The sequence below is a fragment of the Crocuta crocuta genome, unplaced genomic scaffold (genome assembly GCF_008692635.1).
Source record: "Crocuta crocuta isolate KB4526 unplaced genomic scaffold, BGI_CrCroc_1.0 scaffold132, whole genome shotgun sequence".
NCBI lineage: Eukaryota > Metazoa > Chordata > Mammalia > Carnivora > Hyaenidae > Crocuta > Crocuta crocuta.
In genome coordinates this window covers 4,136,422-4,158,172 of record NW_027528611.1, presented here as the reverse complement: position 1 = coordinate 4,158,172, position 21,751 = coordinate 4,136,422, and the positions used below count along the sequence as shown (strand labels likewise).

The 21,751-nt window shown below is 41.2% G+C and overlaps 1 protein-coding gene across 1 annotated transcript in view; it reads right to left on the bottom strand.

The window, feature by feature from the left end:
* Window positions 1-21,751, bottom strand: part of NUDT3 (nudix hydrolase 3) — a 105,422-nt gene that overhangs the window by 52,785 nt on the left and 30,886 nt on the right. Inside the window, exon 2 of the mRNA XM_077754746.1 lies at window positions 1,152-1,264. Within this exon, the coding sequence (XP_077610872.1) occupies window positions 1,152-1,205 (54 nt within the window). The 5' untranslated portion in view covers window positions 1,206-1,264. The remainder of the gene's footprint in view (window positions 1-1,151; window positions 1,265-21,751) is intronic.

Genomic DNA, 21,751 nt, shown 5'->3' with positions numbered 1-21,751 from the left:
TGCCCTGCGCCATAGGAGGGCAGAGTACAGAATCACATCTGCCCCTCCAGGCCGCTCTGTCCCAGTGCACTCCCCATTATCTCAAGACTGACAAGAAAGGGGGACACCGATTCTTAACTACTGTGAGCATGCCCTCCCCTCATCCTCTCTGACAATGTCTAATACTCCCTACGCTCAGAAAGTCTCCATCAGGGGTACCTCTTCAAGACTTTCCCTGATCCATCCATTACTCCATCTGTCACAGATGCACGTATTCATAATTACTTCCCATTCATCTACCTGGTACTAGGCACAGGAAGGGAGGATTTCAACTACAAAACATACTCTTTGCTCCCAGAGATTATAGTGTAGTTACGGACACCAGGTATATGATAAAATGAGAGGGACACATGAAATCACATGAGCAGAGCACAGCGTGGTGTCCCCACAAGCGGCCATAGAGGAACGTTAGCTAGTTCCTTCCTCCTGGCTTTGAACTGCAATCCTCTTTCTTAATTTCCTCAAAGTAAGGGAACTAAAGGTCCAAGACTTTACTTCTTCCCACTACTTATTCTAGAGTATCCAGTAAGATATACTGGGTGTGGCCCAGGAATTCACTACATATATGCCGAACATCATGTGACTAAATAACCAAGAAGATGCTATTATCTCTCTAATGGTACTATTAATAACAGCTTCTGGCTAACAGAACTGAGCCACCGTTCTGCCTTAGCCACCGTTCTGAGGCCAGGACCCAGGAAGCACAGGAGAACGAGGGCCACCGCCTCCTCATCTGAAGGTTAATGAGAATGAGCCATTTATAGCAATACTGCCTGTTCCTCTGATTTCTTAGGGCTGATGAGCTATTTGTTCTTGATCTTCTGCCACAGGTGACAGAGGCGATGTTGAAAGAGCTCCATGGGAAATCACAAACGACTGTCTGGAATAATTACAGACAGTCACTACTATGAGCCCTCTCCCTGCACAGAGTGCCTGCTAAACATGACCATGGCACAGATAACATCAAGGAAGCACATGGTAGCTGTCAAATGTCTTCTTTCTGGGATCCAGAGGAGGTTTAGTCAGTGAATGGTGACGGAGGAAAGGACGACACAGACATGACAGATGCAGGATGACAAGGTACCACCGTGCCCTTTCTTCTCAATGCTCACCTCCTCACAGACTTCACGGGCTGCCGCCACGCTCGGCTCCTCCTCGGGCTCCATGCCTCCCCCAGGGACAATCCATCGGTCTGGATGGCGACTACTGCTCACAAGTAGCACCTGAAAGTCACAGAAGTCACACGGGCAGTTAAAAACAAAAAAGACACATTTATACAAACTCAGACTCTTCACCACCACAGAAGTCTAAGATCTACTTTTTGTCACTTCTTGTAAGGGAGCTTTCATTTCTATTGGAAAAAGTAGACCATCCGCCTTGTAAAAGCAGAAGGGCACCTGAACCAGTGGCCATACCTCCAACTGCCCCCCAGGCTCTCAGTCACCGGTCCTATCTATCCCCTTCTTTGCTCCTTTCTCTAATGCCCCCCCTTTTTTTAATGTTTTATTTATTTCTGAGAGAGAGAGAGGAAGGGAGAGAGAGACACACACACACAGCGTGAGCAGTGGAAGGGAGGAGAGAGATGGAGACACAGAATCCAAAGCAGGCTCCAGGCTCTGAGCTGTCAGCACAGAGCCCGACGCGGGGCTCGAGCCCACGAACCGTGAGATCATGACCTGAGCTGAAATTGGACACTCAACCGACTAAGCCACCCAGGCGCCGCTCTAACGCCCTTTGAACACGGAGCTGATGAGGACGGGGGGCGGTGGAAAGTCACGGATGAGCCTGTGAACGCTGTGAAGGGCTGGCCAGAAGCGAAGACGACCTCGGCCCCGCTTGGCACCACAGTCCCAACACTTTCCCTCCCAGTCCTCACTCTTGTGTGTCCCAGCTCCTGGCCCATCACCACTCCAAGCCCTAAGTGTGTCCGGAGACCCCAACTCCCTCAGCTACATGTCAGGTTGAAAAACCTCATCACGCTTTCAGCTGGGAGAAAACTGGAATACTTTTTACTACAAAATTTTAAGAAATGAGAAAACAAACCAAACACACACACAAAATGCGGATATAGACTACAGTATTATTAATTCAAAATTAACCACATTCGAATCATGGCTGAAATAAAATCTAGGATTTCCCCTGTTCCTTTTCCTTCCCCTTCTCTAGGACAGGAGCTTAACAGTCAGCTGGACTCCTCCTTTGGAAGTAGAAGTGGGTTGGCGTTACTTCTAAAAGGAAAGGAATCCTCTACTGCTCCCCAAATCATCACTTTCTGATGCTGTCTTTTGAGCTTCCAGCCCTAGTCCCAACATACTTCCCCCATGAACTTCACTTCCACTCTGCAGTCAGTCTTGTTGCCTGAAAGGAAAAGCGGCATCCTCTGTAGCCTGGACAGATTCCACCACTGACTTCCGGCGACCTACCTTCTAGGCTTCTCCCCTTTCTCCCTTGATGTGTCTGCAACTATCTGGGCCCTTGGAAATGCCACCTTTCTCTTCATCCTTAATCCCTTTTCTGCATGTCATGACAGAGCCCCTGGTGCTCCTCTGTAAAATCTGTGATGTGCTGACTCAAGAGAGGGCCCGGAGTTAAGGAGGAAATCCATAAATCCATACACAGTCACCAAAATATAGTCCATGGGTGGAAAAAAAAAATGTCTTTAAATTTACAGGTACTGGGGGGCGCCTGAGTGGCTCAGTCGGTTGAGCGTCTGACTTCGGCTCAGGTCATGATCTCACGGTTTGTGGGTTCGAGCCCTGCGTAGGGCTCTGTGTTGACAGCTCAGAGCCTGGAGCCTGCTTCAGATTCTGTGTCTCCCTCTCTCTCTGACCTTCCCCTGCTCATGCTGCCTCTCTCCCTCTTTCTCTCTCTCAGAAATAAAAAAACACTAAAAAAACTAAAAAGTAAATAAATTTACAAGTACTATTTTATTTGTTAAGTGTGCTTAGGTTCTGCTTTGCACAATGCAGAGTAATTTAAAATCACAGGAAACCCACAGTAGTTTTTGGGTGATGTACATAAATGTGTAATCTAAGGGATGTTAAAAGTAAATGTGAAGGTTCTATGAAATTTTGTGGGGTTTTTGTTTGTTTGTTTTTGAGAGAGAGAGAGAGTGAGCACGAGCAGGGGAGGGGCAGAAAGAGAGGGAGACAGAGGATCCAAAGCAGGCTCTGCACTGACAGCAGAGAGAACAATGCAGGGCTCAAACTCATGAACCACAAGATCATGACCTAAGCTGAAGTTGGACACTTAACTGAGTCAGGTGCCCCTGAAATTTTGTTTTTAAATTAAGAGTTTTAAATTAAGAGTCCTCACTGTACTTCCACCTCATACTATATACAAAAATTAACTCAAAACAGACCAATAATCTAGATGTTAAGAGCTAAAACTATAAAACAGCAATAAACCTGGGATGCCTGGCTGGCTTAATGGGTAGAATGTGTGACTCTTGATCTTGGGGTCATGCATCTGATCCTCACACTGGGGATGGAGTTCACTTAAAAAAATAATAAAACATAAATAAATAAATAAATAAAACAGGAATAAATCTTCATGACCTTGAATTTGGCAAGATATGCCAATTCTTAGACATGACAACAACTAAAATCAGATACACTGGACTTCATTAAAATTAGAACCTTCTGTGCATCAAAGGACATTATCAAGAATGTGAAAAAATGACTTACAGAATGGGAGGGAATATTTGCAAATCATCTATCTGATCAGGGTCTGGTATCCAAAATATAAATACATAAAAATATAAAAACTCTTACAACAAGAACAAAAAGACCAGCAGCATTTCTCCAAAGAAGATCTACAAACAGCCAAGACGCACACAAAAAGATGCTCAACATCATTAGTCACTAGGAAAGTACAAAGTAAAACCACCATGAGATGCTACTTCACACCCGCAAGAATGGCTATAATGTTTAAAATGACAAGAACTGGCAAGGATGTAGAAAAATCGGAACCCTCAAACACTGGGTAAGAATGTAAAATAGTTTCGGTACTGTGCAAATCCGTGGTTCCTTAAAGGTTAAATAAAAAATTACCGTATGACTTAACAATTCCACTCCTAGGTATGTACCCAAAAGAACTAAAAACAGGCACACAAATGTTCACAGCAGCGTTAGTCACAGTAGCCAAAAAGTGGAAACAACTTAAATGCCCATCAGCCAATGAGTGGGTAACAGCATGTGGAATTCACACACAGACGAATATTATTCTGCCATAAAAAAGGATGAAGTACTGACACATGCTACACAGCGGATGAACTGTCAAAAGATCATGTGAAGTGAAAGCCACACTCAAAAGGTCACATACTGTAAGATTCCACTCGTGTGAGGGGCACCTGGGTGGCTTAGTAGTTAAGCATTTGACTTTGGCTCAGGTCATGATCTCACGGTTCATGTGTTTGAGCCCCGCATCGGGCTCTCTGCCGTCAGCACAGAGGCTGCTTCAGATACTCTGTCCCCTTCACTCTCTGCCCCTCCCTCACTTCCTTCTCTCTCTCTCTCTCAAAAATAAACAAGCATGCAAAAAAAAAAAAAAGATTCCACTCATGTGAAATATGCAGAATAGGTAAATTCAGAGAGAGAGAAAGTAACCCGGTGGTTGCCAGGGACTGGGGAAAGGGAAGAATGGAGAGCAACTGCTTAGGGAGTACAGGATTTTATTTTGGGGTGACCAAAGTAGATTGAAACTATACAGAGGTTGCTAAATGCCACTGGCTCATTCACTTTTAAATGGTTAATGTCATGTTATGTGAACTTTATCTCAATAAAATAAGGCTGTTTGAAGATCACAGTAATGTTTTAAAAGCTAAGCTTAGAAGCCAGTGCCAGTGCCAGTACTTTCTCCCTCAGAGAAAGTACTCCCTCCAGGGGAGTGGCCTTCCAAGAAATGATCCTGAGTTTTATATAATATTAAATTATAAAGCTGAAATAATACACTATTTCCATAAAAGAAAAGGGCAAGGGGTGCCTGGGTAGCTCAATTTGTTAAGCGTCCGACTGTGGATTTTGGCTGAGGTCATGATCTCACGGCTGTGGGTTTGAGCCCTGTATTCAGCTCTGTGGGGACAGTGGGGAGCCTGCTTGGGATTTTCTCTCTCTCTCTCTCTCTCTCTCTCTCTCTCCCCCCTCTCTCCCCCTGTCCCTCCCCTGCTCATGCTCTCTTTCTCAAAAAAAAAAAAAAAAAAGGCAGTCCCTGCCACCAAACTCCTCCTCCCATGTTGTGATAACTGCGGCAAATCTTGTATTTAAAAAAACTCCTTATCAAAATAAAAATAAGCGCAAACGCAATCATGTTTGGTAAGTTAAAAAGTTTTTTTAACAAGTCCTCCCAAGACTCTCTCGATGTTGGCATTTAAATCCTACCAATCCAATCTGCAAGGAGAACTCAAGAAAGGGCAGAACATGGGTTAATCGTTCGCCAACTTGTTACCTAAACGACGTGTACTCTTTCTCCTAGAGCTCTCCCGCCCTTGTTGGCAAAGCGCTCGCGGCCATTCTAAACCTAAGCGTGTGCTTGCAAGGCTGGCTGGGGTCATCCAATTAGGTTATGGTCCAAATGAAAGACCTTCGTGGGGACGATATGAAGCTAAAGCAAAGGAAACCTTTAACATAAAGCATAATTTCATTTCTAAATTTCAATCGATGGGGAATATTAATTAGTAAATCTTGCAAGTGTTATTCCTCTGCACGTTCAAAGCACGGCTGCATGAGGTCTGATGCTGTGTAATACTGACACTGGGAAAAATACGCCTCATTACTTTGTAGTCACACTTCAAAGCAAACACCATTACCAGTAAACAGTGCTCCTCACTAAGTTTCCTTGACAACCCACTGAAAAACAAAACATCTTTCCTTTAGCCAGAGGCTTTACTCCTTCCTATCTTATAAAACACCAAGTGGTCTTTCTCGTCAGTAAAATCTGATTCTGAAGCTTAATTTTTAAATATAAAATTTTCGGGAAAGAAATTAAATGGCAAAGCTCCTAAATCTGAAAACGACATACTAAGGAAAACAACCACAGAATTTGTTATTTATTCAACAAACATCATTAAGCATTGTTATAAACCTGGGATGGCAGTTGCAGAGATTAAAACCTCTGCAGTTTTAAGGCAGATCAAAGTAGGGGACTGGACAACCAGGTATTAGACGTTTCATGACACTCGTATCACCTAGACAGGTGAGATCAGGGCAGAGATGGCTAAAGGTACCCAGAGAGCATGCGTACCCACAGTGCGCATACATGAACATGATGCAGCGAGCCCTACAGAGCAGGCAGAAATCACGGGGGGACAAGCTGTTATCCACATGGACGCAGAGGAAAATCATTGTATTGATTAGGGACATAGGTATACAATGAAAGACTAAAGAAGTCCGTGGGAATAATAAACCTAATGGGGCAAGATTTATATAAAGGGCTTAAGCTTGGAACAGTAATGTTTTGTTTCTTAAGGTTTCTTAAACTGTTTTAATAATGCTTAGTCCAGGGACACCTCGGTGGCTCAGTCAGTTAAGTGTCCATTCTAGGTTTTGGCTTGGGTCATGACCTCATGGCTTCATGAGTCTGAGTCCCACATCAAACTCTGTGCTGGCAGCTCAGACCCTGCTTGGGATGGACCCCCCACCCCCACCCTTCCCCAAAATGTACTGTCTCTGTCTCTCTCAAAATAAATAAATAAACTTTAAAAAAGTAATGCTTAATATGCCTTTTCAAAAGAATATAAGAAAGCCCCCTACCCAGGAAAGGGGGATCTAGTGGAGAGAGGAAAGGAAAAAGAAAGAAAGAAAGAAAAAGAGGAGTAACACAGGGGAGGAGTGCTTTGGTTGAGGTACGTACAGGATACCACAAAGACACGGAAAAGAAACACCTAATCTAGGCTGGGGGGAGGACAGTAGAAGGAGGGCTAGGGAACGTTTCTTAAAGAAGTGACTTGAGTTAAATCCAAGTTCAAAAAGGACATTGATTCAACAAAAATCAGAAGCCTACCGTGCACCCAGGTGTTTAGGACACAGAAGCAAGGCAGATACAACACAACGTGAGCTCTTGAGAAATTTAAAGTCCACTGGATGAGAGAGACTCGAGGTCAGGTACCGATACTTCAGTGCCTGGAGCAGAGACCATCACGCTCACCAGATATTTTATGTTGTCTATGGTATTCCAAGCCCCCCTGCTATGAGGTGCGGCCACCTGACTAGTTCTGGCTAATGAAATGTGAGCGGAAGGGACACATGTCACTTCTGGGCTGAGCAGGAGAAGCCCATCCAGCGTCTCTCTTCCTCTGGCCCAGGGCCCAGGAGCTAAGTGAGGTCCAGCGGGTGTAGCTATAAGCCAGGTCTCTGAATGGAAGGGTTCCTATGTAGAGCGGAGCCTCCGAAAACCCAGGACTGAGTAGCATAGTAACAAGGAATACAACTGCGTTGCGTAAAAACAATGAGATTTCAGGGTAAATTTGTTAGTGCAGCATAACCTAGTCAACACTGATTAACAGTGTGAGAGGTCAGTGAAATGTCTAAGGATCCGTTCTGTTAACTGCCTCAGACCCCAGCCTTAAGCACAGAGCTTGACCGGTATTAGTGGCCAATAAAAGTTTAATGAACAAATGGAAGAATGGATTAAAGGCCGAATGAACAAACAAGTGCTTGAGAAAAGGAGCACAGAAAGCATCCGGAAGGGGTTACGTAGGGAGGCTGAACAAAAAGGCAAGGGTCTAACTATAAAGAGTTTGGACTGAAACCTAAAGGCAATGGGTAAGTCAGGAAGTTGTTTAAGCAAAGAAATAACATACCCCAATTTGTTTTTGTTTTTAATTTCTAAGAGTTTATTTAAACAGAAACTAATTCCTTCTGGAGAGCGCCAAACCAGAAGTGGCTAGCAGCGTCCTTCCCAACGTGGGTTTTGGAAAGGTCACTATGACTTGAGCTGGAGGTGGGCAAGCTTGGTAGCAGAATAGGTTTCTGCACTGAATTCAGGTTGAGAAAGGACGAGCACAGGCGTGGGAGTGGGAAGGAAGTTACAGGTTCTCAGATAAACAGAAGGAAGCATCTGGAGAACCAAGTGATTGACAGCTATGGGTGAGGTTAAGGTAGAACTGCCCTCCAAAGAAAATGAGAAAAAAAGGATCAGTGGAGGAGGGAACCCCAAGGAGGCTATCCTCTGAGTACATGAATTGAGAGTATAATGAGATGTCTAACGGGCATTTTTAGTGGACAAGCATATAAATGTGGGACTAGAGCTAAGAAGAGGGAAAAAGAGTTTGGGGGGAGTGGGGAAGGGTCTTAGACTCTTCCAGCCAGGATGAGACTAACACAAGAGACAATATGCATATTTGCAAACTTCTAGCTAGAAGAGCTATCCCGGTTTTCTCCCTACCTGTCCACTACCCTTGGTATCAGATAGGTTCCCATTTGCCTCACCAAGAGCCATCACGGCGGTAAATATATTTCAGGTATGCTAGGTTAAAGTTCTAGAAATATTTTCGTTAAAAATTAGATTATCTACAGTGATAATCTACATCAATGGAAATTCTGATTGGTAAGCTATAGATCTTAGACATATTACTAATTTCCAGAAAACTACATTCAGTAATACACATAACATGATCTCATTTCCAACATGCTTTCTCATTCCAAGGCAATGCCTCTGACATTCAACATTCCCTCAGCAGCGCCATTACTGCCAGATAGCTGTGCTGATATCCCAGGCGGCCCAAGGACTACACACTATCAAATCTGTGGTATGCCCTGCAAACTGCTTCTACAGATACACCCTTTCTAATCATTTCTATGCTCCTTCTTAAAAATAAGACCAAAATAGGGGTAACTGGGTGGCTCAGTCAGTTAAGCATCTGACTGCGGCTCAGGTCATGATCTCACAGTTCGTGAGTTCAAGCCTGGCATCAAGCTCTGCACTCAGCGCAGATCCTCTGTCTCCTTCTCTCTGCCTCTCCCTTGCTTGCGTACTCTCCTTCTTAAAAGTAAATGAAACATTTTTTTTAAAGCTGTATTTAAAAAAGAAAGATGGGGGGTGCCTGGCTGTATTTAAAAAAGAAAAATACGAGGTGCCTCGGTGGCACAGTCAGTAAGTTAAACAATTGACTCTTGATCTCTGCTCAGGTCATGATCTCGCAGTTCGTGAGTTCGAGCCCTGCATCGGACTCTGCACTGATGGTGCAGAGCCTGCTTGGGATTCTGTCTCTCCTTCTCTTTGCTCCTCCCTTGCTTCTGCATGTGCAACACGCACTCTCTCTCAAAAATAAATAAACTTAAAAAACTTTTAATAAAATATTTTAAAAAGGATTATTTTATTATTCACAAAATAATAGTGAATAATTGTCTGCATTTGCTTGGATTCCAGAAAATAGAATTCAAAAAGAAATTTTTTTAGCATTTATTTTTGAGAGAGAAAGAGAGAGCAAGCACAAGCAGGGGAGGGGCAAGGAGTGGGGAACACTGAATCCAAAGCAGGCTCCAGGCTCAGAGCTTGTTAGCACAAAGTCGGAGGTATGGCTCGAACTCATGAACCACCAGTTCATGACCTAAGCCAAATTCAGAGGCTTAACCCACTGAGCTACCCAGGTGCCCTGAAAACAGAATATTTTAAAGAACAGCTGCCACAAATTCCTGTGCACAGGACCCCATAAAAATACTTAAAAGGTAATAAAGCTGAGCAAGAAGAAGTCAAATAATTTGTTCCTGATAAATCAATAAATTATCACAGGACCAGACATTAGTAGTATCAGTTCCTAGAGTTCTAAAGCCATTTTACCCTTTGATAGTTTTTTCCTACACAGGAGCTCAAAATACTAACATAGGAACAAGTAGACATAGACAGTCAGTTTATAAAATGCCTTATAAACATCCCTTTACTTTATCTAGCTAATCAGGCTGTTTATTTCATGAAAGGAAGTTCCCTGTCTAGTACAAAGAAACACCACACTGTGCTGTGAACAGATACTCTGCCAGTGTTACTTTGGAAGTCACAAGGTATTTTAAGAATAATATGAAAAGGTGGTCAGAGAAACAAACTATCCTACACAGCATTTTAAGTATGAGTCCCAGGGTACAGAGAGTAATACTAGACTTCTAAGTCAGAGTATTCCCCTCCCTTCCCCCGTCTCCCTCAATTAATGTCCAAATGCGAAGATAACCACATACAGCACTTTATATTGCCTTGCTGTTTTATTTTTCAAAATAAGCCTAAAGAAACCAATAAACTTGGCTATATTTGCAGGCTGTGTGAAAAGACAAAGACTGAAAGTTGCTGGATCACACTGTTTCAACATAACTTACTGGAATGTCCCAGGCTATTTCTGTAAACCTTACCCCACTCCCACAACCCTTGTATATATACTGAAAGAAAACAGACTGATCCTGGGGGAAAATAAAGAACGACAACAGCAGGTATATTTATTCAGTGCTCACTTTGTGCCAGGTGCTGGCATTTTACATAATCTGTTTTTAATATACTATTCCTAATTTTCAAACAACCATACAAGCTGGGTATTAGTCAATACTTGCCATTATAAACAATGAGGAAACCAAGCCTGAAGATGGTTTGGCAATGTGGCAAAGGGCACAGAAAAGGTCAGTGCTGAGCCAAGATTCAAAACACAGTCTCTGTATCGGAGTCTGACCACTGGGCCACTGAGAGCCCGTCACACCCATGATGCAGCTACTAGCCCTATATAAAAAACCCTCTGAAAACGTAACTGCCACTGGATAAAAGGTACAACATGACTTTCTCCAGGTCAGGTAGAAGGAAAAGATGGAGAAGTATTTTAATCTGATACTGAATTCAAATCAAGGATTTGGGTCAATTTTCAAACTTCTCTTCTATGAGCAAGGACTAACTGCTTGTTCGTTACACCTCTCCTGGCCAGAGCTGTCCCCTACATGGAGGGGGACGGTGAGCTCCTCCAGACTGTGCAACTTCTGCACACCTCCTTTTGTGAAAATGTTCATTAATAAATATTAAAAATGGCTACTAATCCGCAACATGAGTCTCTATTATTTTTCACGTTTAGATACTACCATAATTCAAGTAATTCCTTAAACATTTATTCCATAACAACTGCCATTCCGTGATTATTTGCTTATAAATGAAAGTGAGGCATGGAGGAAGGGGGTGTGTGAGTGAAGGGGAGACAGAGATGTATAAAAATATACAAAGCCTACCCCTGAAGAGCCCATTCTCTCATGTGAGGACTGGTAAAGTGTGGCCCACGGGCCAAATCCACCAGTTTTGTATGGCCCATGACCTAAGAATGGTCTTTACATTTTCAAAAGTTTGAAAAAAATCAAAAGAAGAACATTTGGGAACATGTGGATTTACATGAAATTCAAATTACAGCATCCATAAATAAAGTTTATTGGAACACAGCCATGATCCTTCATTTGCCTACAGCCGATGGCTGCTTTTGAGCTACAAGGGCAAAGCTGAATAGTTCTGATAAAGATCAAGTGCCCACAAAGCCAAAAATATTTTCTATCTGGTCCCTTACAGAAAAAGTTTGCCAAGCTTTGATCTAATGAAGGGCCCAAGTAGCTCCAACATCATGTTGCTAGGGAGCATAAGAGAGGAGAGAAGGCTCTGAGAGGGCCCCATTACACTTCTCCAGAAGGAAAGCGAGAAAAGGGCCTCGAGGAGAGCTTTCCCGAGCTCAGGAAGGGGAGGCTCCAGACAGGGGCATTGCAATTGCAAAGGCACCGATGTGCCAACAGTGTGTTTTATCCAGGGAATGCTGAGCAATCTGAGTAGTCTGATGATGGTGTACGGTGTGCAATGGGAAAGAAAAAGAGGGCAACAGAAGAGGATCATTAATCAGACTGGAACCAGTCTAAAAAACTCATACAGCAAGCATACCAAAGAGTTACAGGAACAGAAGGCAACTGGGAATCCTCCTTGGTTTTTGAAGAAGATGGCAATTCCATTTGTTTTAGAAGCCCGAATCCTAAGGCTGAATGAGTGATGGGCTGGAGCAGGGGCAGAGGGATCAGTTAGAGAGGATAAGGGACCTGGGTATAACCAGCATCCCTTGAGATGGGGAGAAGCAAGTGCTTAAGTCACATTTAGGGGACAGCAATGGCAGGGACTGGTAATTAATCAGAAAGGAGGGTACAGTGAAAGGTATATAAGGGCAGGGCACCTGGGTGGCTCAGTCAGTTAAGCATCCACTTCTTGATTTCAGCTCTGGTCTTGATCCTGTGGTTCATAGGTTCATAGGTTCAAGCCCTGCATGACAGTGCAGAATCTGCTTGGGATTCTCTCTCTCTCCGCCCCTTCACTTCCCCCTCTCTCAAAATAAACCTTAAAGAATTTTTTTTTTTAAAGGGATTTAAGGGCTATGGCTTCCTACCAGTGTCAACAGATAGGCAGAGATACCCAATTTTCAAGAGACAACACGGGAGGGGACCAGACGAGAAAAGAGAAAACGTCTGAGGCACCTGTAGAAGTTAAGCTTCCTGCACTCTATGTAACGGGAGCTTCACAGCCTCAATTTAAGTGTCAATTTAAGCATTCTGCCCAGAAACAATGGCTGCCTCTGTCCAGGACAACTGGTGGCACTAGGGAGGAGAGAACATTTTCTTTAAGGCATTTCTTTAAACTTCATGTACAGCTTGAATATTTTAGAACAAGTATTTGAGATTTTTATATTTGGCCAAGAAGAATGCCAAGCATTATTCCCTAGGATATTTCTGAAAGCCAAATAAGAGTGAATGAAATATTTAGAACGTTCAAGTTTCTTGAGGTCATTAAAACAAACGAAGCCACAGCAACAACATTCCTGACGTCCACAAACTCCATTATTTTCCCACACACAATCTCAGAACCGTAAGAATGCACTGCAAAAGCACTTCATCAATACACGGATTTTGCTGAGCCAAACACAAAGGAAATCTTCTAAAATACAGGTTCCTAAAAACGAAATTCACAGTGGACTCAGAGGCAGGTATGTATCCTGTCCCTACAGGAGCATCAACGTATCCATCATGTTCCAACCTAGCTTGAGATTCTATTAATTATAGAGATGTCAAAGTTTAAAGCCACAGTTGTATGCCATCTACTTTATAGAGGAGAACAGCCACAGATTTGGCTTAGAGGTCTGCCTCACACCAATCAGCCACACAACTGCAAAAAAAAAAAAAATAATAATAATAATAATTCCATAGACTTCAACTTTCTCAGTTTTATAATGAGGTTGCTCAAATAATCTTGAAGCCCCTTCCAGTATTAACATTCCATTGTTCTAAATTTGCACAGGTGTTTGTGTCTGGAACAGTGGTTCCTAATTTTACTCTTTTTTTAGAACCCATTTTTTCAACAGTACACACAGCACTTGTTAAAAAGGTACAGAAGGACATTCTGTGAAAAGTAAGCTTTCACTCCTACCTCTCCCCTGAGAGGCCCTGCTTATGAAGATTTCTTGAGACACTGGCATACAGGAGTATAAACAGAAACACAGTGACTACTTCCTTTTCTCTCAGTTAACTCAAATAGTAACCCATCAGACACACTGTTCTACCTTATTTTTTCACTTATATCACAGAAATCATCTTATCACTAGATATCAAAAAGCCTCTTTTTTCCTTTAAAGACTATGTGGTATTTTTAAATTAAAAAAAAAAAGACATTTTTTAACGTTTATTTTTGATAGACACAGAGTGTGAGAAGGGAGGGGCAGAGAGGGAGACAGAATCTGAAGCAGGCTCTTCAGAGCCTGGCTCATACTGAGGAGCTGTGAGATCATGACCTGAGGCCAAAGCTTAACTGATTGAGCCATCCAGGCACCCCGACCATGTGCTATTTTTAAAAATTCCTTTATTGTAGAAAATTCCAAACAAATACAAAACTAGAAGGAAATCAATATGAATCTCCATGTTTTCATTACCCAGCTTCAATAATTATTAAAATTTGGCCAGCATATTTTATTTACCTAAACCCATTTCCAGAGTATTTTTAAAATTTATTTGAGACAGACAGACAGACAAGAGAGTGAGCGAACACGCAAGCAGGGGAGGGGGCAGAGGGAGAGAGGCAGCGAATCCTAAGCAGGCTTCACACTCAGCATGGAGCCACAGGGCTCATTCTCATGTCCCTGGAATCATGAACTGAGTCAAAGTCAAGAGTCTGCAGCTCAACCAAATGACCCAGCCAGGTGTCCCTCTCCTTTTTAAATTTTAATTTAAAATGCCCGAGTATTTTTTTAAGTTTATTTATTTTAAGACAGAGAGAGAGAGGGAGAGAATCCTAAGCAGTCTCTATGCTGCACTAGCCCGACATGGGGTCATGACCTGGGCAGCAACCAAGAGTCCAACCTATAACTCACTGAGCTACCCAGGCACCCCAAATGCCAGAGTATTTTAAAGCAAATCCCACACATTAACATATTTCATTAACCAAATACTTCAGTTACATATCATGAACGGATAAAGACTGTGGAAAAATGTAACTGCACATGTAATTATACCTAGCAAATGAACAATTCCTTATAATCATCTAGTAAACAGATCACATTCAAATTTCTCCAATTGTTTAAAAAATGTTATTTTACAACTGGTTTATTTAAATGAAGATCCAAACCAAGCGCATACATACACTGCATTTGACTGACAGGACTCCTAAGCCTTAGTCTAAAACAGTTCCCCATCCTGGCCCATTGTTTTCAAGGCATTTATTTTTTGAAGAAAAAAGACCATTAATGTATCTTGTACGATTTCCCACATTCTTGCATTTGCGAATGCCCTCCCCTCCCTCTGTTGTAATATTCTACTTGGTTCTCTACCACTTCTTTTTTTTTTTTTAATTTTTTATTTTTTACTGTTTTATTTATTTCTGAGAGAGAGAGTGAGCGAGAGAGAGAGAGAGAGAGAGAGAGAGACAACGTGAGCAGGGGAGGGTCAGAGAGAGAGGGAGACACAGAACCTGAAATAGGCCCCAGGCTCTGAGCCAGCTGTCAGCACAGAGCCCGACGTGGGGCTCAAACCCACGAACAGTGAGATCATGACCTGAGCCGAAGTCGGGCACTTAACCGAATGAGCCACCCAGGCACCCCAGTCCTCTATCACTTCTCTCATAGTTCCTGTTCCCAGGCTGTTAGATCTTGAAGCCTGATCAGGTTTGGATTTGTTTTAGTAAAAAAAACCTTCACAGACGGTGCTACAGGCTTCCTACAGCATCGCGCTGTTGGCTAATAAGATCTGACATCACCTTTAGGGATGAGAAGATGAAACTGGTTTCAAGTACCATCACATGACCTGTCCATTACAGAACCCATCGGCAGCTCCTTCACATGACCTGTCCATTACAGAACACATCGGCAGCTCTTCTTTTATTGGTTTTAGCGGCTATTAATGACAGCCATCTATATCCATAATCATATTAGGGGATGCAAATGATAATTTTCTAATTCTATTGTCCCTTTTATATTTATTAGCTGAAATTTCCACGAAGAAATTTTCTCACTGACTGATTACCCTAATATAAGAAAGGCAAGACAAATGCTTAATTTTTTTCTCTCCTAATTTACTAGTTTTAAGAAAAATGAGATAGTGTCCAAGCAGTCCCCAAATATTTTTTTGTTACTGTTGTACAATTAACTAGTAGATTTCAGTACTTCCTGTGTTTCAATCTACTGCAGTCATTAGTCTATTGATGCCCCCACCTTTAGCAAGAGCTGCTTCAGACTGGCTCCTGTCTTGTCTTCTCCAGCACTTAATTACAAACATTTTCAGACATACAGTTGAAAGAACTGTACGGTAACCACCCATATGCCTACCGCCTATATTCTATCAGTAACGGTGCACAATCTTGTTTATCTCATGTCCTTTTGACATAAATCTTTAATCTTGGATAGCTGTCTTTTTTTGTCACTGTAACATCTCAGGCTCATTGTAAGCATTGTCTGCCCCAGAACTGAAGTCAGCTATTTCTTTAAGGAGCTCTGGTTCTTAGTGGGAAAGAATATTTAGAAACTTCAATTTAGGTACTGGCGTTGCTGTGTTGTCATTCCTTTATGGTTTTTCAATGGCAGATAGGAAACACTATTATTAAAACAAAAACAATAAGGAGAATAATTGAAAAGAAAAATGAATTGTGGAATATACCGATATTTCCATTTCTGATTTAAAGTTACTGAGCTTTGGGGGCACCTTGCTGGCTCAGGTCAAGCATGTAACTCTTGACTTTAGGGTTGTGAGTTCCAGCCCCATGGTGGGTGTAGAGATTACTTAAAAATAAAATCTTAGGATGGGGTGCCTGAGTGGCTCAGCCAGTTAAACGTCTGACTTTGGCTCAGGTCATAATTTCATGGTTTCAAGCCCCACGTTGGACTCTCTGCTAACAGCTTAATGCCTACAGCCTGCTTCAGATTCCGTGTCTCCCTCTCTCTCTGCCCTTCCCCAACTCATGCATACGTGCACACACACTCTCTCTCTCTCTCAAATAAATCTTAAAAAAATTAAAATAAAATAATAAAATAAAATCTTAGAGGTGCCTGGTGGCTCAGTCGGTTAAGCACCTGACTTCTGCTCAGGTCATGATCTCACAGTTCATGAGTTCAAACCCCACATAGGGCTCTCTACTCTCAGCACAGACCCTGCTTCAGATCCTCTGTCTCCCTCTCTTTCTGTCCTTCCTCCTCTCTCTCTCAAAAATAAAAACATTAAAATTTTTTTTTAAATCTTTAGAAAAACATTACTGGGCTTTTAACTTCCTGGATTTAATCCTTATTTATGTATCTTTTATGTTTAAAATAACATTACTGTAATTATCTGAGTTGTCCTGTAATATAATTTAACAGTGTCAAATTAATAGCACTATTAACCATAAAAGTACTAACTACAGTGTAAGGTTTTTTTGTAGTTCTTCTTAGCCTAAGGATAGATCCCCTAGAGATGTTCAATCAAAACACTACTTTACAGTCACATGAAAGATTTTTTTTAATGTTTTATTTATTTTTGAGAGAGAGAGAGAGAGAGAGCGTGTGAGCAGGGGAGGGTCAGAAAGAAAGGGAGACACAGAATCAGAAGCAGGCTCCATGCTCTAAGCTAGCTGTCAGCACAGAGCCCGACACGGGGCTTGAACCCACAAACCATGAGCTCATGACCTGAGCTGAAGTCAGACAAGTAACCGATTGAGCCACCCAGGCGCCCTGAAAGATTTATTTTCTGTATGATTATGCCACTAGCTTGATACACAAACTCATTTGTTTGTTTTCCATTTTTAGGAATGCATTTTGTTGTAACTGAATTATAATCCACAGTCACTGGAATTACAGATGGTCAGAGTCAGACTAATGCATGCACCTAATCCCACAGACATTCCTATAAAGATACACGTTTCCATCTCCCCAAAAAGTTCCTTGGGACTCTCCTATCAATGCCTCCAACCTCGAGGCAATTACTGTTGTGATTTAGACCATCAGATTAGTTCTGCCTGTTCTGGATCTTCATATAAATGAAATCATATGGTGGATTTTACATTATGATTGTACCACAATTTATTTCATCAGACCTCTAGATGGACACTTTGGGCATTTCCAATTTCTACTATTAAGTAATGCTACAATAAATAGCCGGATACATGAATCACTTCCCAAATGTGAATATATTGGTAGAATTCACACTTTCACTCACTCACTCACTCACTCACTCACTCATTCAGCTAACATTCACTATCTACTCAGTGTCAATCACCGTTCTAGGCACTGTGGATACAGCAATAAGCAAAACAAAGGCTCTGTTCTTTCAGAATGTACAGTCTAATGGGAGAAGACAGGCAATAAATAAAAATAATGTCAGGTTGTCAGAAGTATTAATGAGAAACCTAAGACTAAATAAGGAAGCAGAAATTAACAGAGTACTCTTTTAGACTGGGAAGTCACGGAAGGCCTCTCCTAACAGGTGAGGTCTGAGCACAGATCTGACTGAAGGGAGGAAAACAAGCTTTTGGCTCTCTAGGGAAAGGTACCCTCTGAAACACAGGTCCTGCCCTGAGGCCACAAGATCAAAGTAAGGAGGGCCAGAGTGGCTANAGCTTCACAGAACAAGTTAATTCTTCCTCACTTGGGATAAGATCTCAAGTTATGCCCCTTAGGGGTTCTAAGTAAACACCTGGAACAGAATCACTGGAGTGTAGCATAGAGATTACACTGCAAGTAGAACAAAAGAAAGTCAAGGATGACTTTGGTTCCTTGACCTGAGCAAATGGACAAGATGGGGAAACAATGAAAGGAGCAGGTTTGGGCATTCTAGGAGTTCAGTTTTGCTCATGTTAAGTCCGAGCTGCCTATTTAACACATAGATGGAATTGCTGAGAAGGCAGCTGGAGAGAGGAGTCTGCAGTTCAGCAAAGAGGTCAGTCAGGGCTGGAGATTAACATCTAGCAGAATGCAGAATCTGGGACTGGATGAGATCACTTAGGAAGTCTGGAGCACTGCCCGCCTGAGCCCTGGGGCTCTTCAATGTTTTGAAGGATACAAGGAAGGAGTCTGAGAAAGAACCAACAGTAAGTATGAAAGAAAACCAAACCATGAGGCATGCAAGAAGCCAAGTAAAGTGTTTGAAAGAGCAAAGAATGATCAACTGGATTAAATGCCACTAAGAGATCAAGTAAGATGAAGACTAAGAACTGACCGCTGGATCTGACAACATAGAGGCCATTTGTATCATGATAAATGTATTTCTTTAAAAAAAAATTTTTTTTAATGTTTTATTTATTTCTGAGAGAGAGAGAGAGAGAGACAGCGTGAGCAGGGGAGGGTCAGAGAGAGAGGGAGACACAGAATCTGAAGCATGTTCCAGGTTCTGTGCTGTCAGCACAGAGCCTGACACGGGGCTCGAACCCACCAACCGTGAGATCATGATCTGAGCCAAAGTTGGACACTTAACCGACTGAGCCACCCAGGCGCCCCTAAAGGTATTCCTTTATAGAACCTAAGAACTGCTATGTCAAAGATAAGACATATTTGTAATTTTAATAAACGCTGACCTGGTAATTGTTGATTTGACTTTATAGTGATTTTGCCATGTAGAAGCTTTCTGATTTTACGTAATTAATTGTATTAATTCTTTCTTTTTTCACCAGTTGAATGTTTTTCCCCAGCTTTACTGAGGTAATGTTTGTTTGCTTACTTATTTATTTATTGATAAATAAAACTGTATAAATTTACAGTGTACAATATATATATTGTAAAATGATTACTGCAATAACAAAGTTAGTTAATACATTCATCACTTCATATACTTCCCACTGTGTGAGTGTGTGTGGTGAGAATATTCCATTTCAAGCATGCAGTGATACATTAGATTTCCAGAACTTCATCTTATAACTTAAAGTTTGGATGCGTGGCTGGCTCAGTCAGTAGAGCATACAACTCTTGGTCTCAGGGTCGTGAGTTCGAGCCCCATGTTGAGGGCAGAGGTTACATTAAACAAAAAAAAACCTTGAGGTTTATATCCTTAGATCTACACCTCTCCATTTCCTACATCCCCCAGACTCTGGTAACCACCAAAGTTACCAAAACTGTGTTTCCAAGTTCGACTCTTTTAGATTGCCCATATGAGATCATACAGTGTTTGTCTTCCTCTTTCTGACTTATTTCATTTAGCATAATACCCTCAAGGTTTATCCATAATTGTTACAAATGGCAGGATTTCCTTCTTTTTATAGCTGAAAAATACCCATGTGTCAGTGCACAGATGCCACGTTTTCTTGATCCATTCATCCATCAATAGACACTTTAAGCTGTTTCCATGTCTTGACTACTGTGAATAATGCTGCAATGACGTGGGGGTACAGTTATCACTTTGAGATGCTCATTTCATTTCCCTCAGATGCACCCAGAGGTAGAATTGCTGGATCATATAGTAGTTTAATTTTTGGAGAAACCTCCATACTGCTCTCCATAATGGCTGTACCAATTTATATTTCCTCTGGTGAGTGCTTAATAGTATGCCATGGGTTTTTGGTTTTTTTGGTGGGGTTTGTTGTTTGTTTGTTTGTTTTGCATTTCTTTGATTATGAATGGGGTGGAGTACTTTAGAAAATATTCTCAGACCATTTGGATTTCTGTTTTTATGACAAGCTTTAGTGGTCAAGTAGGGTCCCTTTTGCTACGTGTTCTTTTCTGATTGTTTAGATTTTTGTTACATTCTGCAAGTATTTTCTCCCATTCTTGAAGACTTCTCTTTCCACTGGTATCTTTTGATGAACACAAGTTACTAATTTTGATAAAGACATTTTATTTCCTTATTTATTCCCTATTTTATGTTTCCTGTGTAAAAAAATCCTCCCCTTCCCTGAGATCATAAAACTCTTCTATATCAGGGGTTGGCAAACTTTTTTTTTTAATGGCTAGGTGGTTAATATTTTCAGCACTGTGGGCTGTATACCTTGTCGCAACTACTCAGCTCTACCACTGTGTCTGAATGTTTACCATATGTAAATGAATGTGGCTGTGACTCAAAAAAACCTTATTTACAAAAATGAGTCATCATCTGCCAATCCTTGTCCTAGACTATCTTTTGATGTTCTTTTAAAATTTCAATTTCTGTTAACTGCTAGTGTACAGAAACACAACTGATTTCTGCATACTCACCTTGTATCTTGTGCCCAGACTAAAATCACTTCACAGTTCTAGTACTTTTTGATAGATTCCTTAGGATTTTCTACATAGAGAAGATCAAGTCACCTGAAAATACAGTTTTACTTCTTCCTCTCTAATTTATAATCAATTAGTTATTTAATTAATTAATGCGTGCATGCCTTACTGTACTTGATAGGACTTCCAGAACAATGATTAACAGAAGTGGTGAGAACAGACATCCTTGTCTGGTTCACAACTTAGAGAGAATGTATTTATTTTTTCAATATTAAAGTATAATGTTAGCTGTTTTGAACAGCCCATTATCATGTTGAGGAAGTTCCTGTCTATTCCTAGTTTGCTGAGGCATTTTATCATAAATGGATGTTGGGTTCTGTCAAATGCATTTTCTTAATCTGATATCATGACATGGTTTTTCTTTTTCAGTCTGTTAATATAGATTACCCTGATTGATTTTCAAATGTTAAATCAGACTTGCAATTCTGGAATAAATCCCATTAGACAGTCATGAAACATTACGCTTTTCGTACACTGGGGGAATCAAGTTGCTAATACTTAGTTAATATAAATAGGACTTAGGAGTTAACTTCAAGAGGTCCAACTGGTCAAAAATTAATATGAACTCATGGACTGAAGCATACATGATGTACACTAATTCATTTATTTGGGCAGTAATGGTAAATTGAGGGGAAAATACCAGTTATTTATCTTGTCATTCCTATATGAACTTTTTACAGTATGATTATGATATTGTAGGGGTTTCTAAAAGAAGAGTGTTCTCTTTTAAAAGCATCTGCTAAAAATTTATGGATAAAATTATTGTCTAAGATTTGATCAGATATTACAAAAGGAGAGAAGTGGTTAGAAATACATATGAAACAAAACTGGTCATGAGTTGGTAACAGTTGAAAGTGAGTGAGAGGTACATGGGAGCTCATTATACTATCTGATCTACTTTTGTAAAGACTTGAAATTTTCAATGTTTTTTTTTAAGTGTCTTGGTCATTTTGAGCCATATACTTCCATATATATTCAGGAATGAATTTATTTTTTAAAAAATCTGTTGAGTTTTTTTATTAGTAATGGAAAACCAATAGG